Source organism: Pinus tabuliformis, chromosome 4_1 (assembly GCF_031772625.1).
Source record: "Pinus tabuliformis cultivar Carrire ecotype Pingquan chromosome 4_1, CPIR1, whole genome shotgun sequence".
Taxonomy (NCBI): Eukaryota; Viridiplantae; Streptophyta; class Pinopsida; order Pinales; family Pinaceae; genus Pinus; species Pinus tabuliformis.
Window position 1 is genome coordinate 135062825 of NC_142303.1, and position 18559 is coordinate 135081383.

Genomic DNA, 18559 nt, shown 5'->3' on the forward strand with positions numbered 1-18559 from the left:
TGTTTGTAAACGAGTAACTGATAAGATCCTTCATCTTACCTGAGTTAATCATAGTTTCCCACATTCGGTCAGCAACTCATTCTGTTTTTTCCTTCCTCTTTTCCTACCCGGGTTCTTTGAAGAAAGCATCAGTGTATCCTCCATCATTTTCACTCCCCTATTCTCCTAGTTGTCATGGTTTCTTTTGACTCTAGAGCACTTTATTTGTGATCTCCAGAGGAAGAGATGTTGAACCCTGTCAAACTCCGCTTTTGGCAGAGAGTCAACCCCTTTGTTGATTCCCTTCTCTAGAAAATTTTCTAGATGTAAATTCTCCCTCTCTAGAATCTCCTACAGTTCATGGTATTCCATTCTTGCCTCACCTGGAGTCATCTCCTGGCCCCTGTTGAGCTCCATCATATTTGGAAAATCATCCATTTGTTTGTTGTTTTCTGGTATATCCTCCATGTTAGCATCCCCTTCCTTCTCATTGGGAATATTCTCTGATTCCTAGTTTGTCCCATTGTTTTCGACTTCTTCTTCTAAGATCTTGAAACCATTGTGGTTCGGTTGTCCGTCTTCAATACTTTTCTTTTGATAAGGAATGCCTCCTTTCCCTTTACCCCCTACCTTAGTAAAGCCTTCGGGATCCTTGCCTGTAGTGGCTTTCATGTTTCTCTCCAGCTTGTTTAAAAGGCAGTCCCTGTATAGGTGCCCGTGTTCATGGCAATTATGGCACTTGAATGGGACGTGTTCATAGTCTACCGTTTTCACCCATTCCTCATTAGACACTTCCAAAATGATTGCATCCGGAAGTGCCCCAAATATGTCCATTTCCACAGATATCTGGGCAAAGGAAGTGTATTTTCCTCTTAGAGTAGTATCTGAGATTTTTATAAAATTCCCTAGCTTGTTACCGATAGCCTTTAGAGACTCCAGCAGCCAATAATCTAAAGGAAAGGAGTAGAGTCTTATCCATATCGGTACCGAAGTGAAAGTCTCTCGTTCTGGGACAAAGTTCATTACCCATGGTCTCATGTAAAGGCCTACAGATGCGTAAAAATAGGGACCTCCCTCGAACACTCTGTCTTTGTCCTCTAGGCTTGTGAACACCGTCATGAAGAAACCCTTGGACCCAAGGTGAAGGTCAATTTTCCCCTTTGGTTTCCAGTGGTTCCTTATCCATGCTTGCAAAGCCTTTTCCGTCAGCCATAACCCCATAAATTTACAGAAAACCACATATTCAGCCATGTGTTCTCTTTGCACCTGTAGTGTTGGGTCACTTAAAATGACTCGAGGAATCGTGGTCGCCTTGGGTTTACATGCCCCTGTTGTATTCATGGGAGAAACTTTCTGACTACTACCCTCTATCCTCTTCTCCTTACTAGGTTCCTCATTGTTCTATTCATGTTCTTGAGGTCCGATGGTTTCCAATTTTTCATTATTTGTAATCTCTATTGCCACCTCCGCTGGTTTCTTGAAGCGTTGGGAACCAGCTCCCTTGCTTCTGTCCGCAACTACTTGACTGTAGGAGGGAGAAGAACTCCCTCCTCCTCGCCCCGCCATGGTAAGAAACTACACAAACCCTTAAGCAAAACCCTAGATCAGATCACCTCCCTAAGGAGAAGGATAGCTTTCAGGGTTTCAACATGAATTCATCACACCCAAATCAATGCACAATGTTAATCCAATAACTTTAAAATTAATGTACTATCATACATCCAATTATATCAAATAAGAAATCAACATCTACATTGAAATCAATGCATGTAATGCAACCAAATAAGATTAGAAAACAACATTTACACTAAAATCAATGCATCTAATGCAAACAATCAAATAGGATTAGAAATCAACATTTACACTCAAAACAATGCATCTAGTGCAAGTAAGAAAATAGGAATATAAACCAACATCTAGATTGAAATCAATGCATATAGTGCAAGTAAGCAAAAAGGATTATAAACCAACATCTACAGTGAAAACAATGCATGTAGTGCAAGATATCAAATAGGATTAGAAATCACCATCTACACTGAAATCAATGCATTTGGTGAAATCAATCAAATAGGATTAAAAATCTTCTACATTGAAATCAAAGCATCCAGTGCAAGCAATCAAATATTATTAGAAATAAACATCTACATTGAAATCAATGGATCTAGTGAAAACAATCAAATAGGATTAGAAATCACCATCTACACTGAAATCAATGCATTTAGTGCAAATAATCAAATAGGATTATAAATCATCTACATTGAAATCAATGCATCTAGTGCAAACAATCAAATATCATTAGAAATCAACATCTACACTAAAATCAATGCATCTAGTGCAAGCAATCAAATAGGATTAGAAATCACCATCTACACTGAAATCAATGCATCTAGTGCAATAAATCTCCCCCCCCCCCTCCATCTCTCCTTCTTTGTCTCCCTATGCCAACCCCCCAAACACGCACGCTCTCTCATTCCATATTTATCGATCTCTTTTTCTCTCCCTCCCTCTCTCCATCTCTCTCTTTTTCCCTCTCTTCACTTTCCATCTATATCTCTATCTCCCTTTGTGTCTCTATATCACCCCCAAAACATACACTCTATTTCTTCAATCTATTGATCTATCCCTCCCTCCTCTTCTCCACCTCTCTCGATCTCTCTCTTCCCCTTCTCTCCCTCTCCCCCACTTCTATCTCTCTTCCCTCCTATTGTCCTCTCTCCCGCTCTCTCTCTCCACCTTTCTCTCTCTATTTCTTTCTTCTTACCTTCCTTTCTCTCCCCCTCCAACTCCATCTTTTTTTCCCTCCCTCTCTCCACTCTCTCACATCATCTCTCTCTCTCTCTCTCCAACTTTGTTACTATATCCCTCCCTCTCTCCTCTCTCCTTCTCTCCCCCATTCTCTCTATCTCTCCTTTGTCTCTTTATCTCACCCCAAAGATACACACTCTCTCTCCATCTCTCTCTTGTCACTCCCTCTCTCTCTCCACTTCTCACTCTCTAGTATTTATTCTTCCCTCCCTCTCGCCCCCTCCAACTCCAACTCCATTCCCCTATCCTTCCCTCTCTTCTCCTCTCTCATACTTCCTCTCCTACCTCTATCTCTCTTCCCCCATCACTCTCCTCCTCTCTCTCCATTTCTCTCCTACCTCCCACTCTCTCTCCCCCCTCCAAGCATGTCTCTTCCCCTATCACTTCTCTATCTCACTCTCTCTCTCTCCAACTATGTTACTATATCCTTCCCTCTCTCATTCTCTCTCCTTCTCCCCCCCTTCTCTCTATCTCTCCTTCTTTGTCTCTTTATCTCACCCATAAACATACACTCTCTCTCTCCATCTCTCCCTTGTCACTCCCTCTCTCTATCCCCTTCTCCTCTCTATGTCTTTCTTCTTCCCTCCCTCTCCACCTCAAACTCCATCTCTTTATCCCGCTCTCTCTCTTACTTTCTTGGAAGTCATCTCTCTCATCATCCCTCTCTCCTACCTTCCCGTGTCTTCCCCATCTCTCTCGGTACAACTTGGCTTAATTAAATCATCTAAAACCATCAACTATATATATTTTAGTTGGCCTCTAGAATATAAATAATGTGTTAGTTGGTAAGTAGAATATAAATAATATGAAAATTTTATAATCTAGATTAAATAATTTATATAGATTTAAGTTGTTATCGCATCATTAATTTAAGTTTTATGGAAAGGGGTAACCATGCAACACGTGGAACCTGTCCCACACGTCCAAGTTTGACCAAGCCTGAAAAACCCAACTTAATAGACAGTGGAAACAACCGCGATAATTCATATCAAATGACACGAAATTGCAGGCATGCCATTTTAGATGATAATGAACTACCAAAGCCCAATTGGCTTGTTGACTTTCAAATATTGAAATTGAATGTCGTTTTCCCTCAACAACCGCCTCCCAGTTTGCAGAACCCCAGCTCTACTTACCATAATCCATATCAAATGACACGAAAGTGCAGACTTGCCCTTTTAGATAATAATGAACTACCAAAGCCCAATTGGCTTGTTGACTTTGAAATATTCCCAGCAATTGCCTGCCGTTTTCCCTCAACAACCACCTCTCCCTATTGCTGTGTTTATAATCTCCAACAGAAGAACAGAGCAGAGCAGAGCATGAGAATCAGTACCTCCTTTTTCCCAATTCAATGACTCGCTCTGTTTATCTTTTTCTTCATCTTGCACCTGCGCTTCTGCTCCTCATCTGCTCCTCGACATCATGTCTCGGCAGTTTTTACGAGCAATGCCGTGGCAATTATACATGTGGGGGCTTTACATTTGGGTATCCTTTTGGGGAAAGTAACAGCGGCTGCGGTCACCCTGAGTTTCAGGTTGACTGTGTGTCGAGCTCTCCTAGCGTTTATATGGATGGAAATGATTATCGCCTATCGGAGCCCCTTTTCTTGAGCAATAACAGCGATCATACCATGACTGTCCTTAACGACCAAATCTGGATCTATGGGGGTGAATCATGCAATATTTCAGGTAACTACAATCAGTCATGGTGGTATGACTCTCAGTTTTTTCGCCTGGCGGATGGATACACCAATCTGACATTTTGGAGGAACTGCGATCAAACCCATGACAGCAATTTTGTATCAAAAGTGCTTAATTTCAGCTTTTGTGGTGATGTTTGGTACTACAGTTTAACTACAGAGTTAGACTCAGAGGGGGAAAGCTTCTGTTCAACCCATCTTCAACTACCGAGTAATAAGAGTTACCTCTCTCAGGAGCCCATTAAAATTAAGACTTTACTAGCGCAGGGTTTTAAGGTCACATGGAATGTCGATCCGGACAGTGATCGACGCTGTGACACTTGTTTGAAGAGTACTGGGAGATGTGGTTATGACAAATTGAACTCGACAACATTTCTTTGCTATTGTAGCGATGGCACAATCCAGCCAGACGAATGCCCCCGCAATGGTAGGTTTCCCAATCACCTTCTACAGATTTGATTACAAAACTAAGTGTTTGAATTCTTCGCCTTCTCTGTGAGTTTCCGGATCTGTCGAGTATGCATTCTCTTACCAAAATATGTGGATCCTTGCAGGTCCAGGACGTTCGATAAATTCAGCGATTATAATAGGTGAATATGATTTGTTTATTCTATCCATTATTCTGTTAGGGGTTAGACAAAGAGCATATTGATTTCAACCTCTTCATTCTACCGCAGGTTGCCCGATTGTGGTACTTGCGTTGATAGCGATAGCAGTACTTTTTTTATGGTATTGTGCCAAGAGGAGAAAACAACCTCTTCGTCCTCCCCGTAGCTCTGATTCAAAGGTGGAGAAATTCCTAGAGCAATATGCTTATGAAATGCCAACCAGATATTCGCAGTCACAACTCAAGAAGATGACAAACAACTTTGCAGAAAAGTTGGGAGAAGGGGGTTTTGGTGTGGTCTATAAAGGGAAGCTTCAGAATGGTGCTCTAGTGGCTGTCAAGCTTCTTGACCGGCATAGGCATGGCGAGACTCAATTCATGAATGAAGTCGCCACCGTTGGACGGATCCATCATGTCAATTTGGTTCGGCTGTTGGGGTATTGCTTCGAAAATCCTACAAGCGCACTGGTATATGAGTACATGGTAAATGGGTCTCTCGAAAAAGTAATATTTGCCGCAAAAGAGAAGAGGCCGCAAGTCATAATGTGGGAACAATTGTATGCTATAGCTTTGGGTGTGGCTCGTGGAATTGCATATTTACACCAAGATTGCGAGAAGCGCATCATACACTTCGACATCAAACCTCACAATATATTGCTGGATGCGGAATTCACGCCAAAAGTTTCTGACTTTGGTCTCGCAAAACTTTGTGGAAAGGGAGACGACCATATCTCAATGACGGCCGGGAGAGGGACGCCAGGATATGTTGCGCCAGAGGTATGTGACAGAGAACTGGGTCCTGTTACGGATAAATCAGATGTCTATAGTTTCGGAATGCTTTTGCTAGAAATAGTTGGGGGTAGAAAGAACATCGATTGGAAGGTTACCAATTCCAGCCAGTTTTACTTTCCTGAGTGGGCTTTCAAGCTGCTTGAAACTGGGGACTTGGGGATGAGACTAAGAAGAGGAGGAGTCATAGCAGCACAAGATGAGGAGAAGGCGAGAAAACTCACTAAAGTTGGGCTCTGGTGCATTCAATACAAGTCCATAGATCGTCCGAGTATGAGCAGGGTTGTTCAAATGTTAGAAGGAAATGGAGACGACGTGGCCAATCCTCCCTTGCCGTTCAATTCCTCCTCCGCTGCTGCACCTGAAAATCCATTGTTATCTTCCACTTAAATTCTTGTTCAATGTCGTTTTATGGTAGCATTGTTACTTGCGACCCTTCTGTAATTCGTGCCAACAAAAATAGCATCTCATTTGGTTCTATAGGGAAACATGATTTTTATGTTGTAATAGGTATTAAGAATTTTTAATAAGATTTCATAACGTTACAAATGAGTGTAGAGTGTAAAATAAAAATTTTGTAATCGGGGCATATATCTAGAGATAGTGTATCTCATTTAATTATAGTATGTTTATTTATTTTTGTTTTCTCTGAAAAAAATATATATATATATTTATTTATTTTAATTTATTATTTTTAATATATAAAGAAAAGATTATATAATTGTACGTTATTTTATGAGTATTGAACTTAAACTTTCTAATTTAAATATGTAAAATATCAGTTTTTTTTATCTAATCAAGATAGAATGTCATAAGGACATTTTAAGTATTTTAAGTTTTGGTTTGTAATTTATTAATTTTAATATATAATCGTAAATTATTTTATGAGTATTGAATTTAATCTTTCTAATTTAAATATATAAAATATCAGCTTTTTTGGATGTAATCAATATGGGATGTTATAGGGACATTCTAAGTATTTTAAGTTTTGGTTGGTAGTTCATTATTTTTAATATATAAAAAAAATTATATTATGGTAAGTTATTTTATGAGTATTGAACGTAATTTTTCTAATTTAATTATATGAAATATCAGTTTTTTTTAGGATGTAATCAAGATGGGATGTGATAGGGACCTTCTAAGTATTTTAAGTTTTGGTTTGTAATTTTTTTAAAGTAGAACAGTAACTTTATGTTATTTAAAGTATATTACATAATATTTTTAAATGTGTAAATAATTCTTTTTAATATTTTGTAAATAAATTTAATAATATAAATTTAATTTTAAATAAAATTTATTAATAAATTAAAATTTTAAATTTATTTTAAATTATATTTATAAAATTTAAAGAAAATATAAATTTAAAAATTATGATAATTAAATATTAACATAAAATTTATGAATTTAGAAAATAAAATAATTTAATTATAATAACAATTATATTATAAACATAGAATATGAACCTAGAAAGTAAAATAATTAAGTTATAATTAATAATTATATTATAAACATGGTAAAATGATTAAGTTATAATAACAATTATATTATAAAAATAAAAAGTAAAATGATTTAGTTATAATAATAACTATATATAGAAAGTAAAATAATTTAGTTATAATAACCATTATGAATGTATATAAATATAGCAAAGTAAAAAAATGATAGTTATACTCAACCACCCATGATTCCCAATTTTAATCATTTGACTCTTCCATTTGGACTAAATGCCTACTCATCCAACCATCCATGATTCCCAATTTCAGTCATTTGACTATTCCATCTTTGGACTAAGTGCCTAGTCATACATCAACTGATCTAAATATTGATATGATGAAGGATAAACTCCAACCACGTAATTGAGTTGGATGATTAAGTGAATGGAAAAATGACTTTGTTTTGAATAAGCTAGGTCACGAGGATAATTTTGTATTATATATATTTATATTAAAATAATATTAGAAAAAGAAAGGAAATAAATATTTTTAATATTCACTGGGTTAAAATTAGTTTATAGGACAAGTCCGGTGTCAAATAGAATCATACATTTCATTTTTTTTCTAATTCAATTTAATGATGAGTGCTCCTAATTTCTCAATATATATTGTTTCTTCCCAAATTTTTTTTTGTTTTTTCAATGTCTTTCACAATAGAGTAGGTGAGAGTTAGTTCTTAATTGAGCAATGAGAATTTTGACTCTCTATGATATATTGGCCCATATGTATATTTTTTTATGATGATTGTAAGTAAGATTGATCTCTTCAATATAATACTTTTTCTTTCTCCCTATCCTTTTATCTAAAATATACTTGTAGAACTTGTCAATAATAAAAATATAAATATACCAAAAAAAAAAATGATAGTTATACTCAACCACCCATGATTCCCAATTTTATAAATATATATAAATATACTAAAATAAAAAAATAATAGTTATACTCAACCACCCATGATTCCCAAGTTTAATCATTTGACTCTTCCATTTGGACTAAATGCCTAGTCATCCAACCATCCATGATTCCCAATTTCAGTCATTTGACTATTCCATCTTTGGACTAAGTGCCTAGTCATACATCGACTGATCTAAATATTGATATGATCAAGGATAAACTCCAACCATGTAATTGACTGATCTAAATATTGATATGATCAAGGATAAACTCCAACCATGTAATTGAGTTGGACGATTAAGTGAATGGAAAAATGACTTTGTTTTGAATAAGCTAGGTTACGATTCACACGAGGATAATTTTGTATTATATATATTTATTAAAATAATATTATAAAAAGAAAGGAGAAAATATTTTTAATATTCACCGAGTTAAAAATAGTTTATGGGACAAGTGGGGTGTCAAATAGAATCATACATTTCATCTCTTCTCTAATTCAATTTAATGATGAGTGTTCTCAACTTCTGAGTACATACTGTTTCTTCCCAATCTTTTTTTGGTCTTTTTCAATGTCATTCACAATAGAGTAGGCGAGAGTTAGTTCTTAAATGAGCAATGAGAATTTTGACTCTCCATGATATATTGGCCCATATGTACGTTTTTTTTTTTAATGATAATTGCAAGTGGGATCAAAATATTTATCTCTTTACCTTTCGTGGGACACATGTTTAGGTAAATACCCCATTTGTTGAACCATTTGATATTTTGCCACATCCAAGTCTTCTTTCTTTTACACAAAATGTCATTTAAGACAATCTTAGACAATATGTCCCCATTTTTCTCTACTCTTTTTAAATAGCTTATGAGTCGCACTATATCAAGTACTTCAATAGAGACAATCCTCATTTCACTCAACATAATATCAACAAAAAACTGAACATTTAATTTTGAACTTTTTGTAATCAAACGCTTTAATTTTTTAATTGTTAATATTTTTTAATTTTTTTTCACTTAAAATATTGAGTTATTTACCACTGTTTGTAAATGACCAATCAAATTAAAAGGAAAAAAAAAGAGATATGGTTTGTGTTATATATATATATAAAAGTGTGTGTGTGGAGAAGTACATTGGGAAGAATTTAATATAATAAGGAATATTTATGTTTAGAATATAAATAATGAATGGTATTATAGTTGGAAGATTGACTAATAAAATTTATATAAGTATTTTTTGTATTTTTTTTAATGTAATGTTAGGGTTATTGGTTATACATAATGGAAATCATACACATAATAATGTTAATTTAATGTGCAATAAATTAAAAAAATACATAATAAGTATTAATAACAATATATATATATTTCTTATTTAAAATAGTTTAATGAACTTTACATGTCTTTTCATTAGATATTTGTCGGATTCTCTTAATATTTATTTCTTCAATTATGATTGAAGGCATAAAAAATATCATATTCTTGTACCAAAGTATATCTTCTTTCTAGTCCCAATGTTTTATAGAATTCATTTCTTCCTTTATACATTAGACTTTTTGTTTAAATTGTTGTGATTTTTCCATTCATGGTGAGCTTCTTCCAACCATACTGAATAGAATATGTAATATAATATAAACTTGAGGCTTCTTATATTCTAGAAAGAGCATCTACTAGCACATTGTCCTTCCCCTTCATGCAGATTATTTCAAAATCAAGCCCTTATATTTTTTCTACCCATTTTTGTTTCGCTTTTGATGACAATATTTTCTCCATAAAGTATTTTAGGATTTCATGGTCGATCTTGACCTTAAGGTGTCTCCAAATAATACACTATTACTATTTTTTATTGCATGTAGAATTGCTTCCATTTGTTTTTCATGTGTTCATTCATGAAATATTTTCCCTTGAATTATTTCCTTTCAAATTCCATTTGTCTCCCTTCTTGCATCAACAATACTCCAATTCCTTTTCCTAATGCATCACATTCTACTATGGATGTTTTCCAAAAATCATGCATTGTCAATACTAGTGCAGAAGACATGACATCCTTTAAGAGTGAGGATGCCAAAGTAACCTCACCATTCCATACAAATGAGCTTTTCTTCAAGAGAGATGGGAATTGGTCGATAATGTGTGCATAATGATTAACAAATTTCAGATAATACCTTTAAGTTCCAAAAATCCTCAAAGATAGTTGATTTCTTCAAACATAATTCTCTAAGTAATTGATTTTTCTCTACCACTACTCTTGTATCACTTCCAAACTTGTGAGTTAAATATGCATATGTAACACCCTCCTCCCACATCTACCCAAGTAACCAGCCAACCGGGGTAAACATGTGACGAGAGGCTACTATGATTAGATTCAACCTCCTATATGACCTTAAGGAAGTGGAATCGACGAAAACACAACATACAGACCTTCCACATTAGCTACATGACTCCCAAGAACCATCCCAACTACTCAGATAGCTAGCCCCCAGGTCCCACTAAAGTTTTAGACCACTTGAACCCGGATGCTCCCATGATATGGACCTGACAGTGTCCAGGAGGCTATGAACTCTCTCATGCCAAGGCAAGTCAGCGTCTAGGGACTATTTTTCCCAGTGTTGTGCCAACGTCCCTAGGATTTGAGCCACTTTTTCAAGCCTAGAGCCCAGGTCATTGCCCAGAATTGAACAACACCTTCAGAACAGAGAGATAACAAGGAAATAATGATTCAAATGTAAATAATAGAACAAGCCCTTAACCATACACCTACTAGCCATGACAGGTGTTTTGTCAAACATATCACGAATATGTAATCTACATGTGTAAGCAACAGATTGAAGCATAGGGGTCTCATACTTATCTAAGAATCGCTATGAAGCATTGTTCCCTCAGTATCATTTGTTGCATTATCATCTATTAGGTCATATATACATTGTTCATTCCTTTACAAGTAAAAACATAATGAGAGCCTGATCAGGAGCTCAAAAAATAGCTCAAATTTCAAAGTGGTCGGATTGGTGTGGAACCTGGAAGACCACGTAATTCTCATCATATTGAATCTGACGCAACTCGTTTCGCGTGAAACGAGTTGCGTATGACTCTAGAAACGAGTTATGTTCACTTTCCCAAACAGGCGAATTTAAAAAAAAGGACAGCCCAGTCAGCAGTCCGTACTATTGATGTGGCATTGACTAGGGAGGTGATGTGGACATTGACTTGGTCAAAGTGCTTCTTGGCTAATGAAATCATGCCAAGTGGCACATCCTGACTGGTCGTATTTTGTGGTTTTTCATTGGTTGAAATGATGGCCAACCACAGGCTGACACGTGGCCCAGCCGGAGGCCACCACGTGGTAGCCTAGGAGGCCTCCAAAATTGTTGTTATAGTTTGAACAGAAGCAGCAGGGTTCGAACCCGCGACCTTCCAACACTGACACAACGGCTTTACCAACATACCATGCGCATGGTTCTTAACAACATATGATGGCGCGCTTGATTTAAACTTTGATGCCACATTGTTTGGAGGTGGGCGTGGACTTAACCGCCCCATGTGAATGCCACTTCTTAACCGCCACCATTTTACGTGACCGCCGGAGGAAAAGGGGCCAGTGCCAGGGGTTAGCCCCTGGGCGCATGCCCCCCCTCCCCCATATGACCCTAAATTTATGCATTTTAGGCCTCAACGGCCAAATTAAATGTTTGACAAATCCACCCATATTTCAATGGATTTGGTGGCTCGTTAGTGAAAATTGGGGTGAAAATGAGGGTCGGTGCTAGATTTTGGGCAAATTGTAGAGCGAATAGTGGAGAAACTAAGAGAGGTCATAACTTCTCCAGTTTTCAACCAAATTGGGTGAAAAAAGAGGCTAAGTGGCCATTTTTGGACATTCTAGACTCATTGGAGCAGGTTACAGAAGCATTTGAGCATTGTAAACACATATTTGAGCATATTTGAGCATAATAGAGAGGCTCAAGCCATTGGATGCTGGACCAAGGAGACGTAGCCCGGGAGGGGTGAACTCCTTCATCATGTTCATGTTGTGATGTGTTATTGGTGATGTTATGTACATTTATATTTTGTTGTTTAGTCTCTTATTTATGTTAAAATTGCTCATAAAATTAACATAAAAACTCATTTTCACTTGCAATAAACTCCTGAATCCTTAAGCACATGAATAGAATTTTGTTATAATCTGAGGAGGATCTTAGTACAACAAAACTAATATTCTTAATCAAATCATTTTGGTATCAAAGCACTAGGTTTGCTTTGTGAAAGAAGGATTTAACTGTTTGCAAGTTTATGTCATGCTTACAAGGTTAAAACTCAAAAGAGGAGAAGGGAAGCTGGTTGAAAGCCTTGAAGTTGGGTCAAGGAGAAGGAGGGAAAGGTTGCCACAATCTCCAACACCAATTCTTCCTCAAGTTGTAGTTGAAGCTCCAGTGAGTATGGCTCATGAAGGAGAACCTACAAACATGACAGAAGATGAGAAGGTCTTCAGGAAGGCTTTCTTTGATATGACAGAGATGGTGAAGGTCCTCTATGAAGAGAGGAATACCAAGCTACAGGGTGAAAGCTCCAAACCCCCCAAAGGAGAAGGTTCTTCAGGAGGAGGTAATGGAAATGGAGGTAAACCTCCACCCTTTCCATTATCTTCTTCATGTTCTTCTTCACAGGTATCTTTACCCTCTTCCACTAACACAACCCTTACTCATACTCATCAACATACCTCAAAAGGAACTGGTAAATCACCCGTACTAAAACTTGATGTTAAATTTGAGCTACCCATGTATAATGGTGAAGTGAATGTAGAGAAGCTTGATAATTGGATTCGTCGGTTGGAGGTCTGTTGCAGAATTCAAAACCTTCAAGAGGATGACATAAATTCAATTAACTTTCTTGAGAATGGAGGGTGCAACACTAGTATGGTGTGAATCAAAGACACAAGAGGAGATAAAAAAAACATGGTAAGATCTCAATTTCTTGGTCTCATTTCATTTCTGCAATTAAAATACAATTATACCCTCTAGCTTATATGCAGAAGGCCATCATCAATTGGCAGAACTTTAGACAACTTAAAGGTCAAAATGTGCAAGATTACACCCCAAGAATTCAGAAAAAAGGTCTCTAGTGTTAGGTGTAGATTTTCAATCACAAGACACATTGTTGAAGTACATAGGGGGTTTACACAGTTACCTTAGGCATACTATTTTGATGTTTAATCCCAATAATCTAGATGTTGTGTGTGTGCAAGCTAGTCATCTTGAGGCAAGAGGGAAAAACACTCCATAATAGGGTAGTAAAAATCCATTTAAGGGCAAAGAGAAAGAAAAGTGTTTCAAAGGAAAGAAAAATGCATCCATTAAGAAAGAAGGAGAGAAAACAATATGTAAACATTGTTCCTAAGAGGGACATGATGAAGCTAATTGTTGGAAGCTTCATCCCGACATGAAACCAAAGAAATTCAACAATAGAGGAAAAGAAAAGACAGTTGTCGTCATATCCAACTCTCTCTCTCTCTCTCCAACTTTGTTACTATATCCCTCCCTCTCTCCTCTCTCCTTCTCTCCCCCATTCTCTCTATCTCTCCTTATTTATCTCTTTATCTCACCCCAAAGATACACACTCTCTCTCCATCTCTCTCTTGTCACTCCCTCTCTCTCTCCACTTCTCACTCTAGTATTTACTCTTCCCTCCCTCTCTCCCCCTCCAACTCCATCCCCCTATCCTTCCCTCTCTCCTCCTCTCTCGTACTTCCTCTCCTACCTCTATCTCTCTTCCCCCATCACTCTCCTCCTCTCTCTCCATTTCTCTCCTACCTCCCACTCTCTCTCTCTCCCCCTCCAATCGTGTCTCTTCCGCTATCACTCTCTCTATCTCATCTCTCTCTCTCTCCAACTATGTTACTATATCCTTCCCTCTCTCATTCTCTCTCCTTCTCCCCCCCTTCTCTCTATCTCTCCTTCTTTGTCTCTTTATCTCACCCATAAACATACACTCTCTCTCTCCATCTCTCCCTTGTCACTCCCTCTCTCTATCCCCTTCTCACTCTCTATGTCTTTCTTCTTCCCTCCCTCTCTCCACCTCAAACTCCATCTCTCTATCCCTCCCTCTCTCCTACTTTCTCGTAAGTCATCTCTCTCATCATTCCTCTCTCCTACCTTCCTGTGTCTTCCCCATCTCTCTCGGTACAACTTGGCTTAATTAAATCATCTAAAACCATTGAACTATATATATTTTAGTTGGCCTCTAGAATATAAATAATATGTTAGTTGGTAAGTAGAATATAAATAATATGAAAATTTTATAATCTAGATTAAATAATTTACGTGGATTTAAGTTGTTATCGCATCATTAATTTAAGTTTTATGGAAAGGGGTAACCATGCAACATGTGGAACCTGTCCCACACGTCCAAGTTTGACCAAGCCTGAAAAACCCAACTTAATGGATAGTGGAAACAACGGCGATAATTCATATCAAATGACACGAAATTGCAGACTTGCCATTTTATAATTCATATCAAATGACACGAAATTGCAGACTTTGCCATTTTAGATAATAATGAACTACCAAAGCCCAATTGGCTTGTTGGCTTTGAAATATTGAAATTGAATGTCGTTTTCCCTCAACAACCGCTCCCAACTCTACTTACCATAATTCATATCAAATGACACGAAATTGCAGACTCGCCATTTTAGATAATAATGAACTACCAAAGCCCAATTGGCTTGTTGACTTTGAAATATTCCCCGCAATTGCATGTCGTTTTCCCTCAACAACCACCTCTCCCTATTGCTGTGTTTATAATCTCCAACAGAAGAACAGAGCAGAGCATCAGAATCAGTACCTCCTTTTTCCCAATTCAATGACTAGCTTTGTTTATCTTTTTCTTCATCTTGCACCTGCACTTTTGCTCCTCCTCATCTACTCCTCGACATCATGTCTCGACAGTCATTACGAGGAATGTTGTGGCAATTATACATGTGGGGGCTTTACATTTGGGTATCCTTTTGGGGAAAATAATAGCGGTTGCAGTCACCCTGAGTTTCAGGTTGACTGTGTGTCAAGCTCTCTTAGGGTTTATATAAGGATAAACTCCAACCACGTAATTGAGTTGGACGATTAAGCGAATGGAAAAATTACTTTGTTTTGAATAAGCTAGGTTACGATTCACAACTATAATTTTGTATTATATATATTTATATTAAAATAATATTATAGAAAGAGAGGAAAAATTAATTTTAATATTCGTCGGGTCAAAAATAGTTTATGGGACAAGTGGGGTGTCAAATAGAATCATACATTTTATCCCTTCTCCAATTCAACTTAATGATGAGTGCTTCTAATTTCATTTCTAAGTATTTTTCCTAAATTTCTTTTGGTCTTTTTCAATGTCTTTCACAATAGAGTAGGCGAGAGTTAGTTCTTAACTACCCAATGAGAACTTTTTGGTCTTTTTCAATGTCTTTCACAATAGAGTAGGCAAGAGTTAGTTCTTAACTGAGCAATGAGAATATTGACTCTCCATGATATAGTGGCCCCTATGTACGTTTTTTTATGATGATTGCAAGTGGGATTGAACTCTTCAATATAATGCTTTTTCTTTCTCCTTATCCTTTTATCCAAAATATGCTTGTGGAACTTGTCAATAATAAAAATATTTATCTCTTTACCTTTAGTGGGACACGTGTTCAGGTAAATACCCCATTTGTTGAACCATTTGATATTTTTCCACATCCAAGTCTTCTTTCTTTTGCACAAAATGTCATTTCAGACAATCTTAGACCAATTGTCCTCATTTTTCTCTACTCTTTTTAAATAGCTTATAAGTCACACCATATCAAGTGCTTCAATAGAGACAATCCTCATTTCACTCAGCATAATATCAACAAAGGACTGAACATTTAATTTTGAACTTTTAATATTGGATTATTTACCACCGTTTGTAAATAACCAATCAAATTAAAAGATAAAAAAGGAAAGATATGAGATATGGTTTGTGTTAAAAGGAGTTATATATGTGTGTGTGTGTGTGTGTGTGTGTGTGAGGAGGGGCGGGGGGAGGGGGTGGAAGGGGGGGAGAAGTACATTGGGAAGAATTTAATATAATAAGGAATATTTGTGTTTAGAATACAAATAATGAATGGTATTATAGTTGGAAGATTGACCAATAAAGTTAATATAAGTATTTTTTGTATTTTTTGACTCTTAGTTGACTCCTAAGGAAGCAAGGGTTGAAGAGGCAAAAATGGTTATATCTAAGGAAACTCATCAACCCCTATGGATTAAAGCAGAATTGAGAGCCCCTAACCTTGTCATCAACAACCATATGATCATCTCTAAATACCCCATATTAGCATCACTATACATAGAAATATAGGAATAACCCATCATGCACTTTGAAGACATTTTTAGGCTGCTAGGAACCAAGAGTTTGCAAGCTTTTCAGAGGAGATGGAACTCCTTACCACATAGCTTAAAAATTAGAGACTATCACTTTCAAGAGAGATTGAGGAATGCCTTGGAGAAGACACCCTTATATAAGAGAATAGTTCAAAGTCTGAAGGTCAACTAGATTGGGATTAAGTTCAGCCCTCCTTTGCTACTAGGTCTACAAGAAAGAAAAGAAAAGGTAGAAGAGCAACAAGAATGGGAAGAGATAAAGAAAAATGTAGGGTTCCACCCTTAAGAGGGGACTCCATCAAAGATATCTTGGGATGTTAGGGCTACCGCCAGGGCTATGCATGAAATGGAATTAAGTGGTTGAGTTTCTCAGAGGGTGAGAAACACCTTTAGTAGGGGGTTGATGATGGGCCTCAATAACATGTATGTAAAAAGGTCCATATGGTCATCCTTCAACATACATTTACCTCTCTCCTTGCATTGGATAACACCATTTTTATTATAATGTGTGTATTAGGAAGATTAAATGATATTTATCATATCTTGTGGTCTAACATGATTAATGTGCAGGAAAAGGGTACATTTATTATGTACCTATTGCAGAAAGTTGGAGGAGATGCAGGAGGCATTTCCATTAAATTTACTCACCTACAACTTAACTTGATCCCTATATTTACTCACATACAGTTCGAGGATCTATTGAACAACTAATGCACTCAAGGATTGCGAGGATCTCATGGAACTAGATCCACATTTATAGGGATTTGGAGGTAAGAAACCCTCCTTCTAAGGAGGTTTACCCTCAACCATTTTTGTAGAAATAAAGAAGCCCAAGGGCTCAATAGGATTCAAACTTTTAGAGAAGAGTAGTGACTGTTAGAGCTAGGAAGCTTGTACTTGTCATTTTCATTTCCATGTACTTGAGCACTTTTTTAGATCAATGAGAATTCTTGTATTGTCTTGAATTTAAGTGTGTTCTATAGGGCCCAGTTCCCTTAGGTCAAGGCCCAACCTAAGCACTCTAGTCTCTCTCCTTTGTACATTTTATCACACATCTTTCTTTTTTGTATTTAGGTTAGCAATATTTCCATTTTGCAAGTTGTGTTTATATGAATAGTTTCCTTTGCAAATTTACCAATCATCTCTCTTAGATAGTGTGGTTGTAAGCCTTGTATTGGAAAGCACAAAAAGATAGGTTTCATTTTTCATGCAGTAAGAAGATCATGAATAAAATTCAACTCATCCACATTACAGGAAATTTCAGCCTAAAAGTGGTTTCCTAAGGAAAATTAAGAAAATAATAGTTAAAATAATAAAACAAGAGTTTTTAATTTTGGAGGGGAAAGAAGAAAACTACCCTTTTTAATCGTACTTTTGGCTTACCTCCTTATGGGTTTACTCAAATTTCAAGTGTAGACACTCGTTGGACAAGGAATTGAATCCCGCATTCAACGAGTATCCATTATGCAAGCTTTTGAGAATACCCACATTGATAAAAATTGAAGATAGATTAAAAAAACATGTTCAACACATTTTTTTTATTTGTTGTAGCTCCTAGAGATAAACCCCGAGTTGAGGAGAGGTCATTGCCTAGGACATCTTACTCTCTCTTGAAGATAATTCGATGCGTCTCAAGATATGAATGTAAAATGATTTTAAAGTTGGTTCAATTTCCTTTTTCAAAGGCAGATTCAGTATACACATGAGCAAGGTATCATTCCCAAGAAAAAATGTTTAAGGTCCAGTGGCTGACACACAGAGAATGCAGCTTAATTTTTTTTTGTTGCAGTAAGATGGGAAGGAGAAAAAAAAGGAAGGAACTCAATGCAGAGGGCTCAATAAACACATAATCCTATGCAACAAATCTCAGTATAATCATGAAAGGATAAAAGGAATGAAGTGC

At 36.7% G+C, this 18559-nt stretch overlaps 1 protein-coding gene and 1 pseudogene across 1 annotated transcript; both read left to right on the forward strand.

The window, feature by feature from the left end:
- Positions 1-4138: 4138 nt before the first annotated feature.
- Positions 4139-4945, forward strand: LOC149174576 (LEAF RUST 10 DISEASE-RESISTANCE LOCUS RECEPTOR-LIKE PROTEIN KINASE-like 2.7). Its single transcript, XM_089420892.1, has one exon. The coding sequence runs from the start codon at positions 4139-4141 to the stop codon at positions 4943-4945; it is 807 nt and encodes a 268-aa protein (XP_089277018.1).
- Positions 4946-5048: 103 nt separating this feature from the next.
- Positions 5049-6386, forward strand: LOC149174577 (rust resistance kinase Lr10 pseudogene; annotated as a pseudogene).
- Positions 6387-18559: the final 12173 nt, after the last annotated feature.

Excerpts from the sequence above, each read along its gene's own strand:
- LOC149174576 (XM_089420892.1), top strand. The coding sequence starts at position 4,139 with ATGACTCGCTCTGTTTATCTTTTTCTTCATCTTGCACCTGCGCTTCTG.